Source organism: Micropterus dolomieu, linkage group LG11 (assembly GCF_021292245.1).
Source record: "Micropterus dolomieu isolate WLL.071019.BEF.003 ecotype Adirondacks linkage group LG11, ASM2129224v1, whole genome shotgun sequence".
Classification (NCBI taxonomy): domain Eukaryota; kingdom Metazoa; phylum Chordata; class Actinopteri; order Centrarchiformes; family Centrarchidae; genus Micropterus; species Micropterus dolomieu.
The window spans coordinates 9,767,147-9,789,678 of NC_060160.1; the positions used below are offsets into that span (position 1 = coordinate 9,767,147).

Here is a 22,532-nt window from a genome sequence, read left to right on the forward strand (position 1 = left end):
ACAACAGACAGGCTACAGTGGGGTCTGTGCAATGTACAATGGAGAGAAAGAAAATTAGGAGAAATGTATTTTGTACTGTTTACTCACATCATAAAACATACTAACATGCACCCAAACACACAAGAGGGCACACAGATCTACTGCTAATTAAAAAGAACTTGCAGAAATGGATTTTTGCTTTTGCTTGTCTTCTTTCTAAGAAGCCCTTCCACACCCTTTTTCTGTCAATGTCTGATTAGCATCCACATCAGAGGCCCAAGGCTAGAGAGCATCTATCCTCTGACATTTAATTGCTGATTCTCTGTAACTGTAACCTTTCATTATAATTCATGCAGCTGAGTGGAGACTGAGGCGAAAGGGCAACGTTCATCCATCCACTGGGTGATTAAACATATAGATGACAGAGATGGAGAAGAAGGAGCAGAAGAGCTTAGCTTTGATGATGAGGGATTACATATAGGGATATAGGGAAGTTCAGAATAGGTGTGGTTTTTGTTTCACAGTATTTGTTTCATCATGAAGTGAAGAAAATTAAGGTAAAAGATGAAACAATTTGTGAATAAAAGATGATGCATCAGTGCTCACTGCACAACTATAAGGCTTGACGTAACCATGTCTCCTGCTGAGCAAAACACTGAACCTAGTCACTCATTGCATGCTCAGTTTAAAGGCAGCTAGCCAAATCACTAAAATGTAAATACAATGGTTATTTTTCAGTTGGGAAACAAAATTGTACCTTCCTGCAAATACATAAAATTTAGTGACAGGATTTTCTACAAAAGCCATGCAGCGTCTCTTATAATTACTTGTTAGTAATTGAGATTTTCTTGTCTGAGAGTGCAATTTCTTAACAGTGCAGGTTTAGTGAATCTGTATTCTGTCATGTGTGACAGTGTGGCAATTATCCTTTTGACGTGTCTCTATAGACTTAAATACCATTTAACATCATTAATAAACTGTAACGGTATTGAGTGAAGACGAAGTATGCCTGTGAAACCTAATTGAACAATCTCTGCTGCTACTTCTTTTTAAACTAAAGATGTTCTGCACAATCTTTGGAGACCTAAATGTTATGAAGCTTTCAATGAAAACATGAAATGTATTAGATATTATATTAGAAAATACATTGAAAGGTCAAAATCATTATTTAGGTGGTATAGGTGAATTATTGGAAAAAGAAAAACTAAATTACTTTCTTTCTCTTGAACATACAACTACTACCAAGGTCAGTTCTCTCCAGCGTGGACAGAAAGAGAGAGGAAAACACCTGAAGCCTAAACACTGTTTATTGACAATAACCTCAGAATGAGACATTTTGTAAACGTGCACTAAAGCGCCCACAGCCACATTCTAACAGAGCAAACACCATTTGCAGCAGTCCTTCACAACGTAAACGCCATAAACACAAATATAAGAGGAATAATATTATTTGAAGGACCTCACTGCTGTAAATAACCAAATTTATTGTCATCGGCACACACAAACTCCCACAGGCAGACTTTCACACACACACACACACACACACACACACACACACACACACCCGAATACATGTGCACAAACATACACATGCACAGTGGTCATTACATGAGAGAGCAGGGTGACATTGGGACAAAAACAACCTCACAATGAAAACAATGTGTGTTGCCTCTTCACACGTACCTCTACCTTGAACACCCTCTCCTTTTTTCACCCTCAATTCAAAGAACTCATTACACAATCACATGCATGCACACACATCCGCACACATTTGTGTGATCACAGAACTGCTTACAGAGGCATAACAACAGTAGCTGGTGATGCAGATTACTGAGTAGTTGTTTACTGCTGCCGAGTATAACAAGGTCCGATGTCACTACTGATGTCAACATCATACAGGCTATGCCTAGCTACTTTATACTACTACAACTACTACTACTGTACACATACCTTAAAATGCATGTGTAATTTAAATGTAAATAAAAATGATATACAAGTATATATGTATGTAAAAATGTATTACCCATAATATCAACAGAAATACTTAAAACGAGTAGAGATAATGCACATGAATAATTCATTGTGATGTGTTTTTTTTTAATAATTCATCATTAATTAACTTAACTAGTAACTGTAGACTGCGGTTTTGGTATTCTGTGCATTTGGACCATTTCATAATTAACTTAAGAATATTTTAAAAGCCGTTGATGCAGGCTGTCTTTGATGCAGACATCAGCTGGTTTATACTTTAAAAAGCGTAAATCTAAAACAAACTAGTGACTTTGTAAAAAAATTTTGATCTCACTAATAGCTCCTTAAACTTAATGGAAGTGCAAACACATTAGTTGGAGTAAGTGTTGCTGAAATCACATTTTGCCACATGTGATCATGTCAGTGATCACAGTGGTCAGTGTGTTGTTTTAAATGCATTGTAGTTTTTTATTATTGCAAGGAAGAAAAAAGTATTTGGGGAAATATCAGAAATGCCTCTTTTCCTCTCAGCTTGCTGCAGGTGTGTGTCTGTATTTAACTGACAGCAATTGGCAGGCTGCCTGAGTGCTGGTGTTATACCTAGGAAGCGAACAGCGATTTGTTATTGGTACTGAAGAGTAAGGACTACGCCAGCATCTTTAACCAGACTGAAGTGACATTTGCATGTACATTTATATGCTGTTTAATGTGCTGCAGCTTTACAGCTAATTAGCTTTCCAGCCTGGAAACTGATCTTAGCACAGCACCTTTCCTGGTTGTTTGTGGGCTCGTTCAACAAGCTAAGGTGAAGGACAAGACCTGTGTTCATGTTTAAGTTAGTTAAGAAGGAGACTTTAGCTGAATAGCTAACATGGGTTGCTGATCACAGTGTAGCTGTGTGCTGTCCTGGTTCAGATGTTCAGACATCGACTCATTAGTGTCTGTGGCAGTATATTTGAGTTTTTTTTCTAGCTCATGTATAGGAAGTAAGACATTGGTATGTCAAAATGACAACCCATGATTTGGTTATCATCAACATAAAATCACACTTTGTATCCACTAATCAGTTTATATATTCCTCACATAATCCCTGATGTTATAATTAATGTCAGTACCTGTATTCACTGTCTGGCTGCAGGTCTGTGACAAGGTGACTTGTCCCTGATTCCACAGTGATGGTTTGGTCGTCCAGGGTAATGACGTAGGATGTTATCTCCGCCCCGTTGCTGTTCGGTTCGTCCCACTTCAGGAGGAGGCAGGTAGATGGGGAGTGACCTGACTCCGAGGAGGTCGGGAGGTCCAGAAAGGTGAGGGAGGAGACCAGGTCGGGATTTGTCGCCGGGGTCCGGAAACTCACTAGCTCGCTGTAAGGACCAGCACCTGCCTGATTCACCGCCTGAGTTGGACACAAAAACACAGTAAGGGTCAGAGAGGAGATGAGGGAAGGTATGGAGGAATTTGAAGACAGAAAAGAGGTGACGAAAGGAGAACAAATAAGAAGATGGGTGGAGGGAAGGGAAAAGGGAAGGAGACAAAGGTGAAATGAACTGGCAGGAGAAAGAGTAATATAGACAAAGAGCATGAGAAAGTAAAAGAAAAATGCATGAAGAATAGAAGAAGAAAAAAACACCAGAGGGAGATGAATACAAATTAGTTGTGAAAGATCATTAGTCTATTTCTTGTGCCTGTGTAACACACATTTATTTTCACCTCAAGTATCCTTTATCTACTTCATTGCCATACACAAACTCAGCAAGGAGGAAACCAGGACAAAATATACCAGCTTTTAAAGAATGGATCTGCAAGATTTTGAAATCCTGAGCTAAAATAAAATGAAGACATTTCTTTTAATTTGCAAGCAAAATGTGCACTTTATGGCTGTTAAAGGTAACAAGCAAGACTAAGCGAGGAGTGAAGGATTTATTGTAATTGTCAAAAACACACAGCACTTCCAAGAACATGAGGAGTGCTTTTTTTTGCTTCAAAATGCACTGTAGCCAATTTCCAAGAACAGCCCAGCGACATTAATGGGAGTGCAGATCAAGGAGTGGATGGTATTATTTGCATTCTACAGCGTGTACTTGACATACTAATTTATTTAAACTAGTATTAGTTTATTTATGTAAACTAGCTACATAGTAGAAAAAATAGAAAAATTTCATTAGTATTTCTGATTTATGTTCAGGTGTCAAATATGTTTTAGTGAGGCTTGAAAAACAAAGACATGTGAGTCTCTGGTTATTTAAAGTGTTCTCATAAAACAAGAGTATGTCAGCCTATACAGCTTTGAAACAATGCTACAGGACATCAGCCTGCACTGGTTCATACAGGTACAGGACGTAAGGTGTCAAAGAGAGCTCAACCAAGTCGGTGGCTCTTTTATGTTTTCTTGCAGCACACTATCGATGCACACAAACACACAAAGACAAATCACGTATACACACACACACAAAAGCATTGATTAGGACATTAGGATGACATTGTGCTATCCTCAAAAACTATAAATGAACCCGTAAAGAAGAGAGCCATAAAACATTTTGTTATCAGATTCATAACATCAGAGGGTACATCTGGAGACAGAGAAAGTGTGCGTGTATGTGTGTTAGACAATTATACAGAGAAATGAAAGCAATTATTTATGTATAAGATTAAGAGACAGAACACAAATAGAATCAGTAATCATCAACCTTTCACCGGTCTCTGTCTGTGTGTGTTTCTTGATTTTGAAGCTTCCCTGGCTGACATTTGAATGTATGTGTTGTGCATTATCTGTGTTGGTGTCCTGACTGACTCTGTCATGCCTGCAACTGTGTTCATGTGTATGTTTTCACACGTGTTTCTGTATTCATGTACTGTATAGTTTAGGTGCTTTCTTATTTCTTGTGAGCAAACATCTCTGTGTGCAAATGCAGTATCTGTGTGTGGGTGTGAATAAGCATATGTATATGTATTTCATGCCCACGTGTAGGTTTGAGTGTACGTTTGTGTGTGCTACCTGTAGCCGGCAGCAGTAATCTGTGGCAGGCGTCAGGTCTGACAGTTCACACTGTGTGACAGATCCACAGTAGATGAGCTCCATGGGTTCATCTTCCCTCGCCCACTCCAAGCAGTACTCAGAGATGTCTGTACCCGAACCCTCGGGACTCTGCAACACACAGAATTACACACTCAGGTCAAGGAAACCAATGGGAATTAAACATTACTGCCAATTATCCAATTATCTGTGTATCGGTCTCACCTCCCAGTTGAGCGTTACGCAGGTGTTACTGGTGAGAGCGATAAGTGGCGCCCCGCACTGGCTAGGAGGACCCGCTGCAGTCGTCACCTCAGTTGGGTCAGAGTACGTTCCAAACTAAAAGAGAGAAAGGGACACCAAACTCACGATGACACATGTGTTCAAGCTAACACATCTGGGAAAGGCAGCACAAATCACACTGGGTTTCCTTTGTATGTCTGTACACGTGAGTCTTGTGTGTCGCTGTTCTTCCTATTTTTGAGTGTGTGTACTGTGTTTGTGCCTGGATTTGATCAGCCAGTTTAAGTTCTTGCTCAATCTCGAGTGTGTGGATTATCAAACCAATCAGATGTTAGCTTCAAACTGTGGAGCACTTCTTCATCCAAACTCAGCTGTTGTTAGTCTGTCTGGGACACTCTGACCTACTCGATACGAGTATCCGTACCTGTGCGTCTGTGTTGTTGGCTACAATAAAAAACATTTGAATATCGGTCATATCAAGAGGCTTCAGAGTTCATGTATCAAAATGTGCTGAGCAGATTTCACAGCCATAAGAGCCATTAAACACAGAATTTCATGCTTGTCAAGCGGAAAATAAGAATTGCTTTTATACATTTTGAACAGCTGACTTGTTGAAATGCATGGTTCTAACTTCAAAATGTATCATCAGGGACGTGATTTGTTTGTGGATTTTATGGTCTTGCCTGGCGATTTACTTGTTGATGGGTTTTCAAATGATTTATTATTATTGTGTGTGCATGTTAATTTCTCACCCCAGCCTCGTTTGCAGCCCGCAGTCGGAAGCTGTATGTGGCACCAGGTAGCAGACTACCAACAGTGCACTGCAGATCCGAGCCATGGTAGACCTCTGTTGGCTTGCTGCCCCCCTCACTCATCTCCAGACTGAACACACACTCCTCACATACTCCCTCAGACACAGGGGTATCTGCGGGGGGGGAGCCATTTTAATCAAACCATGATCAGATGACAGGTAATTAAAATCATATATGATAAAACGTCATACATCTATGATCTTTTTACAGATCAGTTCAACAGGTGCATTTCTCCAAGGGATTCTTCCTTCCACCAGTAATAAATAATAGAGACAGTGGGGAAAACCCTCCAATACATTAAGTTTGACCTTCAACTCGAGCCAGTAATTGTAGAAGCACGGTCTGAATGTGAGCTGATTAGGGCTGCTGCCAGCTGTATTAAACTGGTTAAAACAAGAACTTCCTTAGTGTTTCAGCCTGGGAGACTTTTGCTTGCCAACAGATAACAGTACTAATCTGCAATAATGGACCGACATTAGGAGAGTCAAGTCAGATATGAGGCTAGGTTAGGCATTCAATGGGCTAAATTAGGGCTCAATTAGGCTAAAACATGGTAGACCAAGGTTACATTAGAGTTGGCCAGGGAAACATATTAAGCAGGAAAGAATTCAAATACATTCTGTTAAATAAAACTAAACACAGTGTATGTGTATGTTTCAACTCACCCCATTCTAACTGCACTTCCTTGTGTTTGGCTTTACCCACAATTCTTGGGGGCTGGCAAGGTCTTGGTGGGATGCTTAATGTACGTACCAGAGCACTAACAGTGCACTTCAGGAGCAGTGAAAAACACAGGAAATCAAAACAAAAGAGAAGAAACTACAGTTAAAGATCTGTTTGATTAATAACTGGCAGAAATGTTAAGTATACTTTGTTGATTATGTGTGTGCAGATTGTAGATTTTCCCACATTTTTCTACATGAGCAACATAGATGAATCACTGTTTCCCCAATCCTAACTCAAGACCTGTTTGCGAAAATACAGAGTTACCACTCTGAAGTTTTTTTAGCATATGTGTGTGTTTGTGTCTTACAGGGCTGTGTCCTCCGGTGGTGATGCTACACACGCGTAGGCGGTAGGAGGTCCCAGGTGTCAGGCGCTCACACACACATTCTGTTGCTGGACCACTGTACGCTACCTCCCACTGGCTCGCTGCACACACACAAAAACATAATTACATTGGTCACATACAGTCTGCTGCAGTCGACCAAATAATTTTCCCAGAAACAGAATCCCGTTGACCTAAACAATGCCTGCACCACTTTATGTTGCTGTTTTTGTTCTGTTGGTGGATTGTGTAGGCCTGTAAAATGTATTATTCCTGTAAAGCATCACTTGTGTGTTAAATGTGACATGTGCTAGGGTTATTTACATTTTTTTTACTACAACATAAAGTGGAGTAAAAGTAAACTAAAGCACATGAAAAAGACAGTGTTCAGTGACTGGTGTATGGAACTTTTTTTCTTTTTTGCCCAAACATCTGTTTCAGAACAACAATGCAACACACACAAAACACACTTAATAGCTAACACAATGAGTCACAGCCATCCTGAGAGTTCACCGTTGGTGCAGCTTAGTGAGTGGCGAGAAGGGCACAGGAAAAAAAGAGGAGATGGAGACAAAATACAGAAAACAAGGTAATCATGGGCAAAAAAAGTTTTATTGTGCAAGTTATTTCTGATGTTTAATGGCCCTGAAAACCTTAATTTTCATGTTTATCTTCTTACCATGAGCAATGGAATCCCACATGAACATACAATTTTCTGCCAAACAGAAAACTGTTATCTTAGAACAGTTTTGATTATTTCACATATTTCTGTATTTTGTGTTTTATGTGTGCTCTTCTTCTATTCTTTGGTATTCAACACAAGTCTCCAATAAACAACTAACTCCTCTTTCTTTGATGAGATTGAATGAACACAGATTCAAGAAATGACGCCTCTTTTCTCTCCCCTCTATCTACACTGAAAGACACAAGAGAACATTTGGTATCATGGAGTGCAAATCTGAGAATATTTTTAACGATCCTGTGTGCTAAATTGATGCTAACAAAGAGTGAATTATGGCCGCTATTCTTCTTAGGAGACTAAGTGAAGGAAATAGATGCATAGAGAGAACTAGCACAAGGGAGAGAGGACAGATGGTACATTTTATAAGATGATGGACTGGAAGAACAAGTACTCAAATTAGCTGAATCTGTGGCATGGATGGACGGACGGAACCAACAACACTATGTAAGTCGTACCTTCAGAGCAACCCTCTGAGATCTCCAGCAGGTACGTAAGAGCCTCTGAGCCCCCGTTGTCCTGGGGAGGATCTGTTGGAGGAATCGAGTAACTCATTTCAGTTTGGGTTGACATCATGCAACAGCTTAGATGAATACATGTAAAACATGTCAAATTTCCAACATGACCTTTAAGGCCTAAGGAAAATCAGCACAAATCTATACAAAAATTACAAAACACACTTCCATAAGTCATCAGTCGGGACTTTTTCATGACATATAGCACCCTCATCAATCCTGAAGACATTGTACAATAACTTATAAACTGTCAGGGGCTGTGACTGTTGGTCTTTCAGCTAAACAAAAATGAGAATTCCAAATACCAAATGTTTCAGTAGCAAGAGATCTGATTCTATTACTTCTGTATTCATTTATATATAGACTATTTTAAATACACTTTTCATACATTCTGATAGTAACTATAAAACAACACACTATTGGGAACAAACCAAATCACATTTAATACATAATAAAGACAACTGTTTGGCATTATAAAAATATGTAGCTATGAGAGAGCCAAATAAATGATTTCAATAGAGACTGTGAGACAAAGTAAAATATGCGCCATGTTTATAACATTTGAGAAAAGACAGGTTGCTCTGACTACTGCAGTACTAACGCAGGACAGATGGATGATAGCAGACATGATGGCTTTTATGGCTGCTAATTCAGTTTCATGATAACACCCCAGAGGCAGCAGTTTGTCAATTGTTTTTCACCTTTCATCATTGCTTTTCTTATGCAACATGTTAGTTTTTTAAGTAAGTTGTGTTTTTTTTAATATATTATTTTATATATTATATTATATATTTATCTATTACCACTCAAAAAAACAAAGAATTAGAAGTGTTGTCAATCTCTGCAGTGGCCAACAGCATATGTGATTGTATGTGTGGGTGTGTATCTTTACCCCATGTGACGGTAAATCCGTAGGGCGTTGCTGCGGCGACACAGGGTGCAGATGGAGGGCCTGGTTTGTCCGGATTGGTGGTGCACACCAACACTTCACTGGGACTGCTCTTTCCCTCCATGTTCGATGCGATGAGCTGCGGGGAGGGAAATGGACAGAATGGAGGGTTATAGGATGGAGAGTGTGAAAGAAAATGAAAAGAGAGAAGAGGAAAGAAAAGGAGAAGAAGAGTGTGACAGAAGGGAAGGACAGGATACAGAGGAAGGGCAGTATGAAGCGTAAGAGAGAGAAATGAAAGAGATGGTGATAAAAGAACAAAATGAGTAAAGATGGAATGTTAGACAAAAACGAGCACACTGAGCGTGACTGGATGAGAGAAGGGAACGTATAGAGAAATCCATCAAGAAGTAAAGAAACTGTCCTGATTAATAGGAGCCATTACTCTCTGTTCCTTCATCTGTATTTCTCCCGGCTCCTCTGCCTTTCTGCCAGTTAAGTCCCTCCATTACCCCATCCATTGGACAATCAATCTGTTTAGTTCCCAGATGTTCACAATGCATGAACATCACAAAGGACACAGTATGTGTGAGCATGTGTGTTTGTGTCTTAAGACATTTACCGCCTCATTGGACAGTGTGAGTGAGGACATGCGCACGTTTGCGTGTGAAAGTAAATGTATGGTGTTGTTTGAGATGATTGCACCATAATACACTCTTGATAGCAAGGCACACACAGGACTAGCTGCATTAACATGCACACAAACACACAGAGATCTACTGCCGGTACATTATGTTTCACAATGTCCTCAGATTATGATCGGCTATCACAGCTTTTAGTAGAGCCGGACAGTTCTGTACTTTCTAAATGGCTGGTGAATTGCCTTGTTACACTACTGGTTAAATTGTCAATTCACTGGTGCTAAAATGCTGTGTTTGTTCCTTGATTGATGGATGTTGTATTACCACTGAAAGACACCTGGATATGTTGGTATCCTTGGAAAAAATCAATTTGATTATTTTGATCAGGTAAAGGTTTGCTTTAATCTTTGGATACCATATTATTGAATTCTGTATTATTTGGGATTTATATAAATCTGCTGTTTTTATCGTACCATCCTATGTGGCAAATCGTACTCATCCCATGCGCCAAAGAGGCTAATGCCAATCATGCTATTACTGTCCATTTCTATCAGTGTGACACAGACCAAAGAAACAAACATTTGCTTTCTTGAAAGTTAGATGAGAAGATGGATCCTACTCCTGGTCTGTATGTTAAATATTGAGCTACAGCCGGCTGCCGTCTGAGAGTCGATTTCGCCCCCCTCACATCTATTTTATGTGTCTGTATAGGGTTGTGTAACTATTTATTAAACTATTTCATTAGAATGGTGTTATTTTTGTTATATGGATGACATATATGAAGAGTTTTGCCTTTTTATTTCTTGCAACAAATAAGAATGTAACTGTGGCAATGACCAGCAGAAATGGTATACATACACACACACACACACACACACACACACACACACAACACCGCCATCCACTTACCCTGAATTTATACTGTGTACTCCTCTTCAGGCCTTGTACAGTACAGGTCAAGTTTTCTCCAGTGTACTTTGGATGAAAGTCTATTCCCTGTGGGAAATACACTGTCAGTAATCTGTGTATATGTGTGAGATTTTCTTTGAGCATGTATTAACATCAGCATACATTTTTGAGCATATGGATACAATGAATGCTGACTTTTGCATTATATACATATGTGTGTGTGTGTGTGTGTGTGTGATTGACAAGCATTATGTGGGAGCAATTCCCTTCTCATTTAAGTGCTGAATCATTCGCATATTGTGTGTATTTCTGTGTGTATGCATTTCCATTATAGGATTTACTGCTCTGTGCATTTGCCGTACATTCCCCAAACTAAATGCATTATGCATGTAGTTTCTAATACTTTCTCATAACCTGTTTTCTAAAGTACATAGTTTCCTGGTGGATATTTTTTATTCTCCTCCTTCTCTTCCTATGCGATTCAAGTGACTGATAGCACAGATCTAACAACAATCTAACAACAAAACAAAAGAAAACTAAATTAAGGTTCCATGTTTACTGTGGTGAATTATGTAGCTCCTGCCACTTTAAAATCCATGAGGGTTGTTTTTAATCTAATGGAAAAGAACCTGCACCAGTAACATCAACTTTATATGTGGTTTACTATAATATAGGTATTAAAATATGTGTGGTACTCACGCTGTTGTCCTCCTGGATCTCAAGTGTGTATTTGAGCTGCTCTTCGCTTGGACTGCCTTCGGGACGCCCCCATTCCAGGGTCACCCAGGACACCCCCGCCCTGACCAGCCGCGGTGCCAGAGGCAGAGCAGGCAGGGTGCCCATAGTGTAAAACACCACCTCTGTGCTGAAGCCACTGCACAAAACACAAACACATTTCCATTTCATTCACATTTTTGTTTTTATTTAAAAAGCTGAATAAAATTATTGACTGGCTGGACCATTACTTCTGAGGTGAAAGGCACTGCAAGAGGGAAGGGAGGCTGTGCATCATGAATTACAAATTCAGAAGAAAACATGAAAAAGCAAAGGAGACAGAAAGAAATGTAAATGTTCTGTTTTTGTATAGCGTCTCTCTAGTCACTCAAAGCTCTTTTACATTACATTCACCATTCACACACATTCACACACTGAGCCTAAGCGCTCAAACAGAAACTAATATTCATACACTGGTGGAACAGCCACCAATTTGGGGTTCAGTGTCTTGCCCAATGACACTTCGACATGCAGCAGGAGATTGAACCACCAATCTTCCAATTAACAGGCAATCCACTCTACCACCTGAACCACAGCCGCCCCTACCCCTAAAGAAGAAAGTGCATGGGTACATGTGGTTGTAAGAAGATAAAGAGCCATGAGTGGAGTAAAACAGAATATATAAGAGTTTGAGGGTGACAATTTGAATCTATGACCAACAGCAGAGGTCTGACAGGTGGGAAAATAGCGAGTATTAAAAAGCTTGCATGTGCCGGGTATGTTTCTGCGAATATGTGTGCCCATGGCTTGAAAGGGGAATCAAGCTGAAGGATGCATTAAGACCACTAGGAGTTCAGCCACAGAGCTAATATCTACTCCCTCGCTCTCGCTGCCCTCTATCACCTCCTTCCTTCTCCATCTCACCCTAATGACTGCAGGCGAGATGCTCCCTGCCATAATGACAAAGAGGAGACGAGAGGAGAGGACAGGGGGAATGGAGGGAAAATGAGAAAGAGGAAGTTGAATCATGTCACATGCTGAATAATAGTCACAGATAGACTGGTGCATGTTTGTGTGTCCCTGTCCATCATCATACTAGTGTACAGATTTATTCAGACTTTATCATGAAAAATGCATCTCTTGTGGCTGACATCGATATATTTGATAAAATTGATAACATTAATAAAGTGTTCCGTTCACTAAATTTCGTTAACTGTACCAGATAGAACATATTTTGCTCTCTGCCTCATCAGCTTGGAACTCCCTACAAAATCTTTGAAAGAACTTGTCTCTCTTGGCAATTTTAAATCATTGATGATGGTCTTTGAGGTAGGTTCTATTACTGGTTATGGTTTGTAATATTAGCTGTGTCAATTATTGTGAATTAAGTTGTTATTGCTTTTTATGATATCTATATTGTTGGGTTGTATTTTTACAACTTTTTGGCCGCTATTGGAAAAGAGATTTTCAATCTCAATGAGCCTATCCTGGTTAAATAAAGGCTTAATAAAAACTAAAAACTGTCTATGTGTGTATAGCACATGTCATTGTGTATTCAGAACAGTACCTTGAGCCAATGTCATTGTGTGCAGCCACTCTGAATGTGTAGCCACAAGCGGGGTACAGTCGTGTCAGCTTATAGTGTCTCTGGTTCCCAAAGAAACATTCTCTGAAAACACTGTTCTTCTTTCCCTGCAGACGAGAGGAAGATGGAATAGAAATGAAAGTAAGATAAGATGAGAATAGTGGGGTAAGATCAAAATTGCAAAAAAAGTATAAAATAGATGAAGAACCAAAGAAATATGACAGAGTAAAAAAGTATAAGTAAATAAGAGGGAGAAGGAGAGTGGGGACCGACATGGATTGGAAAAGCATAAAACACAGTCTTATTACATCTTTTCTAAAAAGCTGAATGTTAACATCTGTTTAGTGATGTCTCTGATCGGTATAAGTGCTCTTTTTTAAATTAGGGGAAAGAATGACATCAAGCGCTAGAGACTCACATCATCCCACTCGAGCAGGTAGTTTGTGATTTTGGATCCATTGTCGCCTGGGGCCTGTGGACGACAGAGAAATGGAGCGAGCGAGGCAGACAAGAGACAAGAGAGAGACGGAGAGATTAGCCATGTATAAAAGAATCTGACACTGAGACAGACAAAACACCTGCCGTGTTTTTTATGGTTGGCCTCATATCCTCTCTGGGTGACTGATGTCACTCTATCAATGACAGTGTGAGAAGATCAAAATTACGAAGGGATATGCCCCGGCGACATTGTGCAACAATTCAAGAATGTCTCTCTATTAGGTGCTGTAGGGCTAATAAAGCCAAGCAAGAGGATAAACTAGGTGAAGCAACACATGCAGTTTACTTTCATCAAAGAATAAAAGCTTTCTGAAAAGTGTATCACAGTACAAATAAAGTGTGGTAGACACAGACATAGCCGTTGAGTCACTGTGATGTTCATTAGGGTAAATAGTTTTACTGTATGAGTTGTCGTTTACATGAGTAGTGTCTGAACATGAAGAAGTCTGCTCCTGTACCTTCCACTGTAGGGTGAGGGTGCTCTTGGTGCGGTGGGAGAGTTTTGGGGATAACGGGACGTCAGGGACGCTGCAGTGTGTGGTGAACGAGCCGGCCTCTGAACACGAGCCTCGAACAGAGTTGTACATTGCAGACACCCTTAAGTAAAAACACAAGAAATTAAATGTTCAAAAACATGGTTAGGTGAAGCTAGTATCTTTAGATGGGGGAAAACCCACAAACCTAACATACAAAACATAGGACTGTTAGCAAAAAAACAGGTACGAAAAGTAGGATAAAACATTATAAGTCAAAAACTTCCTTACCGTACGTAGTAGTCTGTCGCTGGCCTTAGGTCTTTCAGATGGTACTCCAATTCTTCGCCACTGGAACATGCCCACAAACAAAGCATAAAAGTCACACCAATACTTACATATTTGTAGCTGATGCTGTATTCTTTTAACTTGGAGTTTGTTTCCTACCTGTATATAAGGCGATACTTTCCGTCTCGTCCCTTATCTGAGAGAGAGACCTCGAAAGAGCAGGACACAGGCATCCCGTTACTATGCCTGTTCACCAGCCCTGCCGGGGGGGCCCAGGACAGCCGTGCAGCCCGTGCCTGCACATTGGACACCTGTAAGACAGACGTTAACATTTATACTGAATGTTATATTCACAATGAAGCCAAGCATTGTTACCCAGGCACAAAATGTTTCCATGTACGGAGTGTGGAATTTGGTTACCAGATGACAATTTATTACATTTTTATTTGTAAGTGGTCTTTTCTATTTTAGGCAGAAGCAGTTCTACCCCAATGACTATGTAGGTAAAATCGTTTTATAAAAAGTGTGCTCTGTATGTGTGTGTGTGTGTGTGTGTGTATCACAGTAAAGCAATGTGTTACTGAAACCATTACTCCAGATTCAGCTGCTCTTTCTGGCTCATGCACATCCGTGTTGGTAACAAAGAATCACATTAAAATGAACAAACGCCAAAAAGAAGTCTGCATGTTTGTGTGTTTCACTGTGTGCCCGTCTGTGTGCCTACAAGTGCGTGCATGTTTATAGGAGCTTTAGTCGCGGCACATGGTGGGTGAGCCAATTTAGCGTGATTTAGCACAGTCTGCTGCTATTCCAGACTCCATATCCACAGAATAGGCGATGAATGTGCCTTGAGGGCACTTCAAACCACAACCATGCCTAGACAGTCTATGAGGAAGACAGACAGACAGGAAAAGACAGAGAGACAGACATGTAATTTTATTAAGAGTTTTGATCATAATGATTAGGTTTTATGATCACTGTGTCCACATGCCTGAGAAAGTCTTTGATGGCAATTTATTCACTCAGTTGGCACACTTTTTCCACACACAAGGCTTCCACGTAATGAATATTCTGATGATGAATGCAACGACACAGGAAAACAGCAACAAACACTAAAACAATGAGACAGAGACAAAATGATAGAGTTCAAAGAAAAAGGCGCAAAGACAGATCAAATGAAAAGGAAAAGAGAATGAAAGGTGGAAATGAAGAATGAAGGGCACCATTTAGAGGTTTGCGGTCCTCTTGCCCCTTGACCCTAAGAGACAACCTGCTCGTCATGTATAAATTATTTCCCTGTTCTCGCACAGGCCACTGAAAGTGAGGTGGTCAGAATCTACTGTATGTCTATCATCAGTCATCGTCTTCTATTAAGTGCCAATGTAGACACCCAAATCTGTTATAACGTCAGTACTGTAATATTCAACTTGTATTCCCATAATAGAAGAGCATTTAAACCATGAAAATGCCTTAATCCAACTATGAATATTAGTTTTCATCACATTTTGTGACATGGCCACAGCCATCCCCAAGGGCTTATACCATGTTAGCATCATAACAGAAATATCAGGTGTAAAGATGAATGCTAGAGGATCCCAATTATTATGTGCATACAAATTTCTAATATTAATTAGTAGTGTGTTTAAAATTGCACAATGTGTAGAAAAGTAAAATAAAAACATCTTTTATGGCCCATGCTGATTGTTTGGGATTTTATGCATTCATAGGTAAACACATCAAATATTCAGCAAAAAAGAGAGACTGGAACTGTGGGTGTGACATGAAGAGAGAGATCATGGAGGCATTTGTGACACATGTCAGGTCATAACTGCAATATGTACACACAATTCCTACATATCTGCTGACTTTTTTATTTAAATTTTAGACCGTTTCCAACATCCTAAGTCTCAAAACAGATCTGTATTAGCAATTTTGGCAGGGCTGCTGAAAGCGGGGCTGTTGATTGACAAGGAGAGAGGTTTTTAATTCCCACAAGCCATGACAGTTACATGACTTTAAACAGTGCAAAATATACAATAGGCTAATTCAAAAGCTGAAGAGGAAAGTAGATATCAGTATCCATGTTAAAGAATATTTCTTTCTCGTAGCACAAATCTCTTAATTGGTGTAATGCCTTGCTGTGAATATCGGCCATAATCAAAGTGTCTGTGTGCATGTAAATGCCAGTGGTATCATGAGCACCCAGGCCTTTGTTAGGTTGCTACATCTTTCTTAAAGCACAAAAAGCAAAATGGTACAGGGAGAACTCCCGCAGCTTCTCATATTTCAATTCAGCTGAAGAAAATGAAAGCTATTCTATGAAAGCAAACAGTACAACCAGAGAAACAGGGTATATTGTAAAGATTTTTGAATGAAGAACTTTCCCATACAAGCTCTGCCACTGCGACACATGTGATCGCGTCTGTATGGTGCACATCTGAATCCATCAAGAGGGACTTCCGCTGTTGCAGAGAGGACCGTAAAACTCACTGGCTGTCCCTATATACTGTATATATCTATACCAAACTACTGGCTCCTATATAAATGCATTAAGGTAATGGAGTGTCAAAAGTAAAAGAACATCACAACTGCAGTTTATGATACAAAACAGCAAAAACGACACAAGGACATCTCCAAATTGTCTTCCTTTTTTCCCTTCCCTTTTCTTCTCAGTATCAACTATAATAAACTTGCTGTAAGAGTCTATATGCAATTTAAGGTTATAACAGCAAATAAATCGCTACTGTGAATCAACCTTGAATCTCCTGAATGGTTCAAAACTCTGCACCAACCTCTTCTTTTCGTGTCTTTCCCTCTTCTCTCTCTCTCTCTCTCTCCCTCCCTCCCTCAACCCCTGTCATAAACTCAGATATCAAATGGTCCAATTGCGCAGCCTGCTGACCAAAACTGCTTAAACTGGAGGTGAGCAATTCCTCTCTACCAAACCATGTCCGCATGGCTCCAGCTCATTCACATTCCCCTTGGGGAAGGAGAAAAGGCTGTTAGTGTTTATTGTTTTAGGACGGAATGGTGTGGATGAACAGATGCTGCCCTCATGTGGCCACAGTGAGCATAGCTTAAACGATATGTAGCCTTCCCTGTGGCTTTTATTAAAGTCCTGAAAATGGCTTAAAAATGTATATGTATATGTTTCATACACAAGTCACTACAGTTATTTTCAGTGCATGCATCTGATTTTATGTTAATCACAGAGACCAGATGAAAATAAAATATAGTAAATGCATCAACACTCATGCCAGCTATAACTGCATCAGACAAGAGATGATTGATGAAAGTGGTTATAAGTGTGTTGGGTTTGTGTGTCTGTGTATTTGTGTGTGTGTGCAGCTACGGGAGGAGGTGCGCATACCAACCTGTGGTTTGTCGATTGTAGACAGCATGTCTTGAACCCGCTTCCCCTCTGAATCATGATCTAAGGAGAGAGAGAGAAAATATAGTAATTATCAAAGATCAGCTAGTTTTTTTTAAATCAAATATTAGCAAAAAAGAGAGACTGGCACTGTGGGTGTGACATGAGGAGAGAGATCATGGAGACATTTGTGCCACATGCCAGGTCATAATTGCAATCTTTGCACAATTCCTACATATCTGTAGTCTGTGTGCACAATTCCTACGTATATGAATTTGATTTGATTATTACATTTTTTCAAAAAGGAAAGAACATTTCCACCATCCCAAGTCTCAAAACAGATGTGCATTAGCAATTCTGGCAGGGCTGCTGAAAGCGGGGCTGTTGATTGACAATAAGAGGGGTTTTTAATTCCCACAAGCCATGTTACTGTGATATCTAGAAATCTATGGCTCATTACTGTCCAAGGTCAGTCAAAGTTTAACTCGAGATTGAGAAATTGTCGAAAAGTCAGCTAAAATGCACCGTAACTCCCTAATCATCCCTAATATTTTCTGTGACAATATTCTATCCCGATAGTAACTCAGTCATCTGTGAAAAAACACAGAAATAGCCCAAAATAAGAGTGAAAACAGACCTAAAATCTAAAAAAGTGCATTGTCTAATGGTGTGTGATGCAACACTTGTTTTCTTCAGCAACCGCCTAGTTCATCTCATCAAGTCATGATGAGCACAGCCCTTGGAAAAAACATTAAATTATCCAGCAGAAAAGCATTAGTCACGAATTCCTGACCTAATACAAATAAAACGGGGATCACCAAAAATAAATATATGACTATATATGACTCATACTCCACAGCGTCTATTTTGTTCTGAACATAGAACATGTTGATTATCTTTGGAGGCACTAGTTCATAGAAATCATTATCTTAATCATTATTATGTATCATTTTCAGTCAATTGTCCCCACAGCTGTATATATTTATCCACAGAATGATCTTTTGTCAGGAGTGGTGTTGTAGTCCTGCAGTACAGATTGTTATGCATACATTATACTGAATAGCCATATGTATGTAAAGATTACAAAATACAGTTTTATAACTCCACAAGCCTACAAAGAAAAACAGCATTAAGATATGTGTCTTTATGACACAGTTAAGTAGTTAAGTTTCTTCGACTTTTCTTAGGCTATTTTGATTTATATTGATATTCTTACTTTTTATTTTGATTTCACTTGATTATTTGACACAGTTATAGCTGCTATTTCACATGTGTGGTCCCCAGGAGGAGGCTCCACATTGCTTCCTGTGTGGCAGAAAAACACTGTTACCAGAAAAGGCCAATTAGACATCAGATGCACACCAAGAACAAGTGTAATCATTATACATACAGCACTTCGGTCATTCGTGCTGAAACCATTGATTAGTTGACAATCAGGAAATTACTTCAATCAATAATTAATGTAAGTCATTGAGCAAGAAAAACAACATTTAGGTTATGCTGTTTGTCTCTTTTTAATAGCATTGTAAACTCAATATCTTTGGGTTTTGGACTGTTGGTCGGACAAAACAAGCAATCTAATCAGATCATATCGTGCTTAATTATTAATCTGTTAATTGAACAAATAAGCAAAACATCAATTAATAATAAAAAAGAATCATTAATTGCAGCCTAAAGTTCATAAAGGTCACTTATTAGGCATAAAAATACTGCTGATGTTTCTACTCTAGTAGCTGCCTGTGTTGGGGTGCGGGACAGAGTCTTTGAGAGTGATACTGGGTAGACAATTCCATTGTAAAAAATAAGCACACAAAAACACATCCATGTAGGTCAGGTCTGATCCAGTGATACGATGTGTCTAAATATAATTTATTGTACACTAGGGGATGTTAGGAGGTCGAGTGCAAGTGAGTGTGTGTGTGTGTGTACACATGTGTGGGTAATTGAAGTCTTTCCCCCCTGTGTGATCTCCGCAGTTGAGGTTTTTCCGACCAGAGGAGGCCTGCTTTCTCCATCGAGTCTGACCACTGTAAATCACACAGGAAGTGTATGTGTGTGTGTGTGTGTGTGTGTGTGTGTGTGTGTATGTGTCTGTGTACGCTTCAGCAATAGAGGACATGTATGAAACCAAGTCTGTTTGATGTGTTACAGTGGTACAGGACTGAGGAGGATTTGTATCAAATAGATATTCACACACCTATGCACACGTATGCATTATACTTGTGTACAAAGCCGTGTGTGTTACGAAGATCCCTTTACTAAACTATACTTGGGAACAAGTAATGAATGAGAGATTGTGTGTGTGCGCGCAAGTGTGTGTGTTGCTAAGTCCCTCTGACAGGTTCTGTGGAGTAGAGGGCCTTACTTTGCCTGGGGGTACACTTATGAGTCATGGCAACAGTGATGTCATGGAGCACAACCTCAACTTGACCTCCATGTGTGTGTAAATGTGTATGTGTGTGTTAGACAGAATAAAAAAGCAAGAGACAGCAAGTGTGTATGTGTGCGTCCCAGTATCAGGTTACAGGAGATTGGTAATGGCTGATAGGGGGGTTTAAGCTACTGTGTGTGTGTGTGTGTGTGTGTGTGTGTGTGTGTGTGTGTGTGTGTGTGTGTGTGTGTGTGTGTGTGTGTATGCGTGTGTGTATGCGTGTGTGTGTATGCGTGTGTGTGTGTGTGTGTGTGTGTGTATGTTGGGGCTGGCTGTGTGGGTAGAGTTCAACAGGTGAAGTACAAATACTGCATCACAGCTAGACAAACTGGCTCATTAGCGCAATTTATTTTCATACACACAAACACTTGTCCCCTTTCATCCATCTGGACACAAATTAACTTTTCGCTTTTATGGAATAAAGGCACACTCAGACACACAGCTCCAGACATGAGCAGCTAACAGTATGACCCAACTTATTCCACCCATTTATCACAGCTGAGCGAAAACGGAGAATATGGCCTATTTAATGCTGCAGTCCTGTAGCTACTTGTCTGGTACAGCTAACATAGTTAAGACAAGAAGAGGTGGAATTGGCGATTTCAGCATCATTTCAGCTGTCACGTTCAACGAACAACAGATGTTGATAATCAAACAATATGCATAGCTGACAAATAGCTTCATCGCTTTATTGGGAATGGGAGAAATGTATGTTGATGATCTTGTTTTTCTGCTCTGACAGTAAATCGCATTCTGTCATTTCTTTGTTGTTTCCTTGAGACATAGCTTGGTGCTTTTATTGTAATTCTTTTCACAAAATCAATTGTGCACTATTGAGTGAGTCTTCAACTAGAAAAGGTTAAATTTGGTAGCTTATTAAAATAGAGAATTATAAAATAAAGAAGTTTAAACACAGACAGAGACCGTCACTTGTTTAGAATTGAAAGATCACAGATATCAAAACAGGGCGGTAAAATATGATATACGATTCTAAAATCTAAAATACTTTTTATATGATTGTCTAAATAAGTAACTGCATAACAACTTAAATATTATAGATTTGTGGTCTTTGGGCCGACTAGAGTACATCTGTTAAGTTATCGTTTTTTGTAGGTTTTTTTTTTCCTTTATTTATTGGAAACTGTGATGACAGCAAATTTAGGTCAGTGAGAGATTCTCAACCTCAGTAATTCAATATATTAATTTTTATCATCCAGCTCTATTAAAAGAAAACCCCTCCTGAGCTAACTCCAAACTAAGACTATTCAATGCAGTTGAATGCTCCAGCAAAAGTTAGTTAAGATTCAAATCCCTTCATTGCTTTCGGTACAAATCGGTGTTGATAGGTTCTCAAAATCACACATTGATAGATATCTCTAACAGCGGTGAGGCATATAACATTATATAAAGTTATATGAATGACTACATTCAGTAGATGCCATTCAATCCACTATACAATACTACCTTTAGTTTTACAGTTTAAGCATTTTCCTCCACTTAAAAATGAACTGTCTCCTGACTACAACTGAGTCAAAATATTTTAATTGTGGTCTGCTGGTAGGCAGACTGTGTTACTTCTGGAGAGATGCTGACTGTAGATTCATATTTATTAGACAGATATGAGAGTGGTATCAAAATGTTCTCATCTAACAGGACCAAAAGTAGGAGACCGTTCAGGTTAAAATACAAACCTGAATAATCCTAAGTTACATGGCTACATTTTGTAACTACTTTCAGCCCAAAACAATTCTACACTGAATGAGGCGGACTAATATTTCAGCACAATGAAAAAAAAAGTTGGCTAACCCAGAAACTCAGCTTTTGACAGAAGTAAGAGATTTATTTAATATTTCAGGAGAGCAGTAATAAAGTTTGAAAAACATTACTGCTTTACCTCACTGCTGAGTGTTATGACTCGTTGTGGTTGTTGAGTCCAGCTGCTTAAGTGTTTAATATAGAGAACAACCACAAAGAGTTGATGCTGACGGCTGAAACAGAAACTGAATCTCTTCCCAGTGTAACTCCACACACACACTCCTCTGTCCTCACCGCCCTTCACCTCCTCTCTCTTCTGTTTATGTGCTACCCACGCACGCTCACTTCCTCTCCTCGTCTGACCTCACATCCTGTCTGTGTCTGACCGCCTGTGTTTGATTACTGAGGACAACCAGACAGAGCGAGGGAGCGCAACGGACAGCAGGAAAAGTAGCAGGAATGAGGAACTGGGGGGGGGGGCAGCAGGCTGAGCCAAAACTAGGCGAGAGGGGGCTTTAGAGGGAGAAAGAGAGACACTGAAGGACAGACTGCTGAGAGAGAGTGGATGGGCAAGAGGAGTCTGGGTAAGAGATTAGGAACAAAAATACAAGGAAATTGAGAGACAAAGAGCGAGCCAGGGATCAACAGAGAGGAGGAGA

At 39.7% G+C, this 22,532-nt stretch overlaps 1 protein-coding gene across 5 annotated transcripts in view; it reads right to left on the reverse strand.

The window, feature by feature from the left end:
* fndc3ba (fibronectin type III domain containing 3Ba) overlaps nucleotides 1-22,532 on the reverse strand; it is a 98,235-nt gene that overhangs the window by 17,471 nt on the left and 58,232 nt on the right. For all 5 annotated transcript variants that reach the window (XM_046061894.1, XM_046061893.1, XM_046061895.1 and 2 more), the window contains 16 exons: nucleotides 17,692-17,750; nucleotides 14,477-14,628; nucleotides 14,321-14,380; nucleotides 14,015-14,153; nucleotides 13,477-13,530; nucleotides 13,041-13,165; nucleotides 11,459-11,633; nucleotides 10,760-10,846; nucleotides 9,213-9,348; nucleotides 8,264-8,335; nucleotides 7,052-7,170; nucleotides 6,684-6,789; nucleotides 5,959-6,131; nucleotides 5,189-5,302; nucleotides 4,946-5,095; nucleotides 3,066-3,346 (listed from right to left, as the gene is read on the reverse strand). In XM_046061894.1, the coding sequence (XP_045917850.1) occupies nucleotides 3,066-3,346; nucleotides 4,946-5,095; nucleotides 5,189-5,302; nucleotides 5,959-6,131; nucleotides 6,684-6,789; nucleotides 7,052-7,170; nucleotides 8,264-8,335; nucleotides 9,213-9,348; nucleotides 10,760-10,846; nucleotides 11,459-11,633; nucleotides 13,041-13,165; nucleotides 13,477-13,530; nucleotides 14,015-14,153; nucleotides 14,321-14,380; nucleotides 14,477-14,628; nucleotides 17,692-17,750 (2,002 nt within the window). The remainder of the gene's footprint in view (nucleotides 1-3,065; nucleotides 3,347-4,945; nucleotides 5,096-5,188; nucleotides 5,303-5,958; nucleotides 6,132-6,683; nucleotides 6,790-7,051; nucleotides 7,171-8,263; nucleotides 8,336-9,212; nucleotides 9,349-10,759; nucleotides 10,847-11,458; nucleotides 11,634-13,040; nucleotides 13,166-13,476; nucleotides 13,531-14,014; nucleotides 14,154-14,320; nucleotides 14,381-14,476; nucleotides 14,629-17,691; nucleotides 17,751-22,532) is intronic.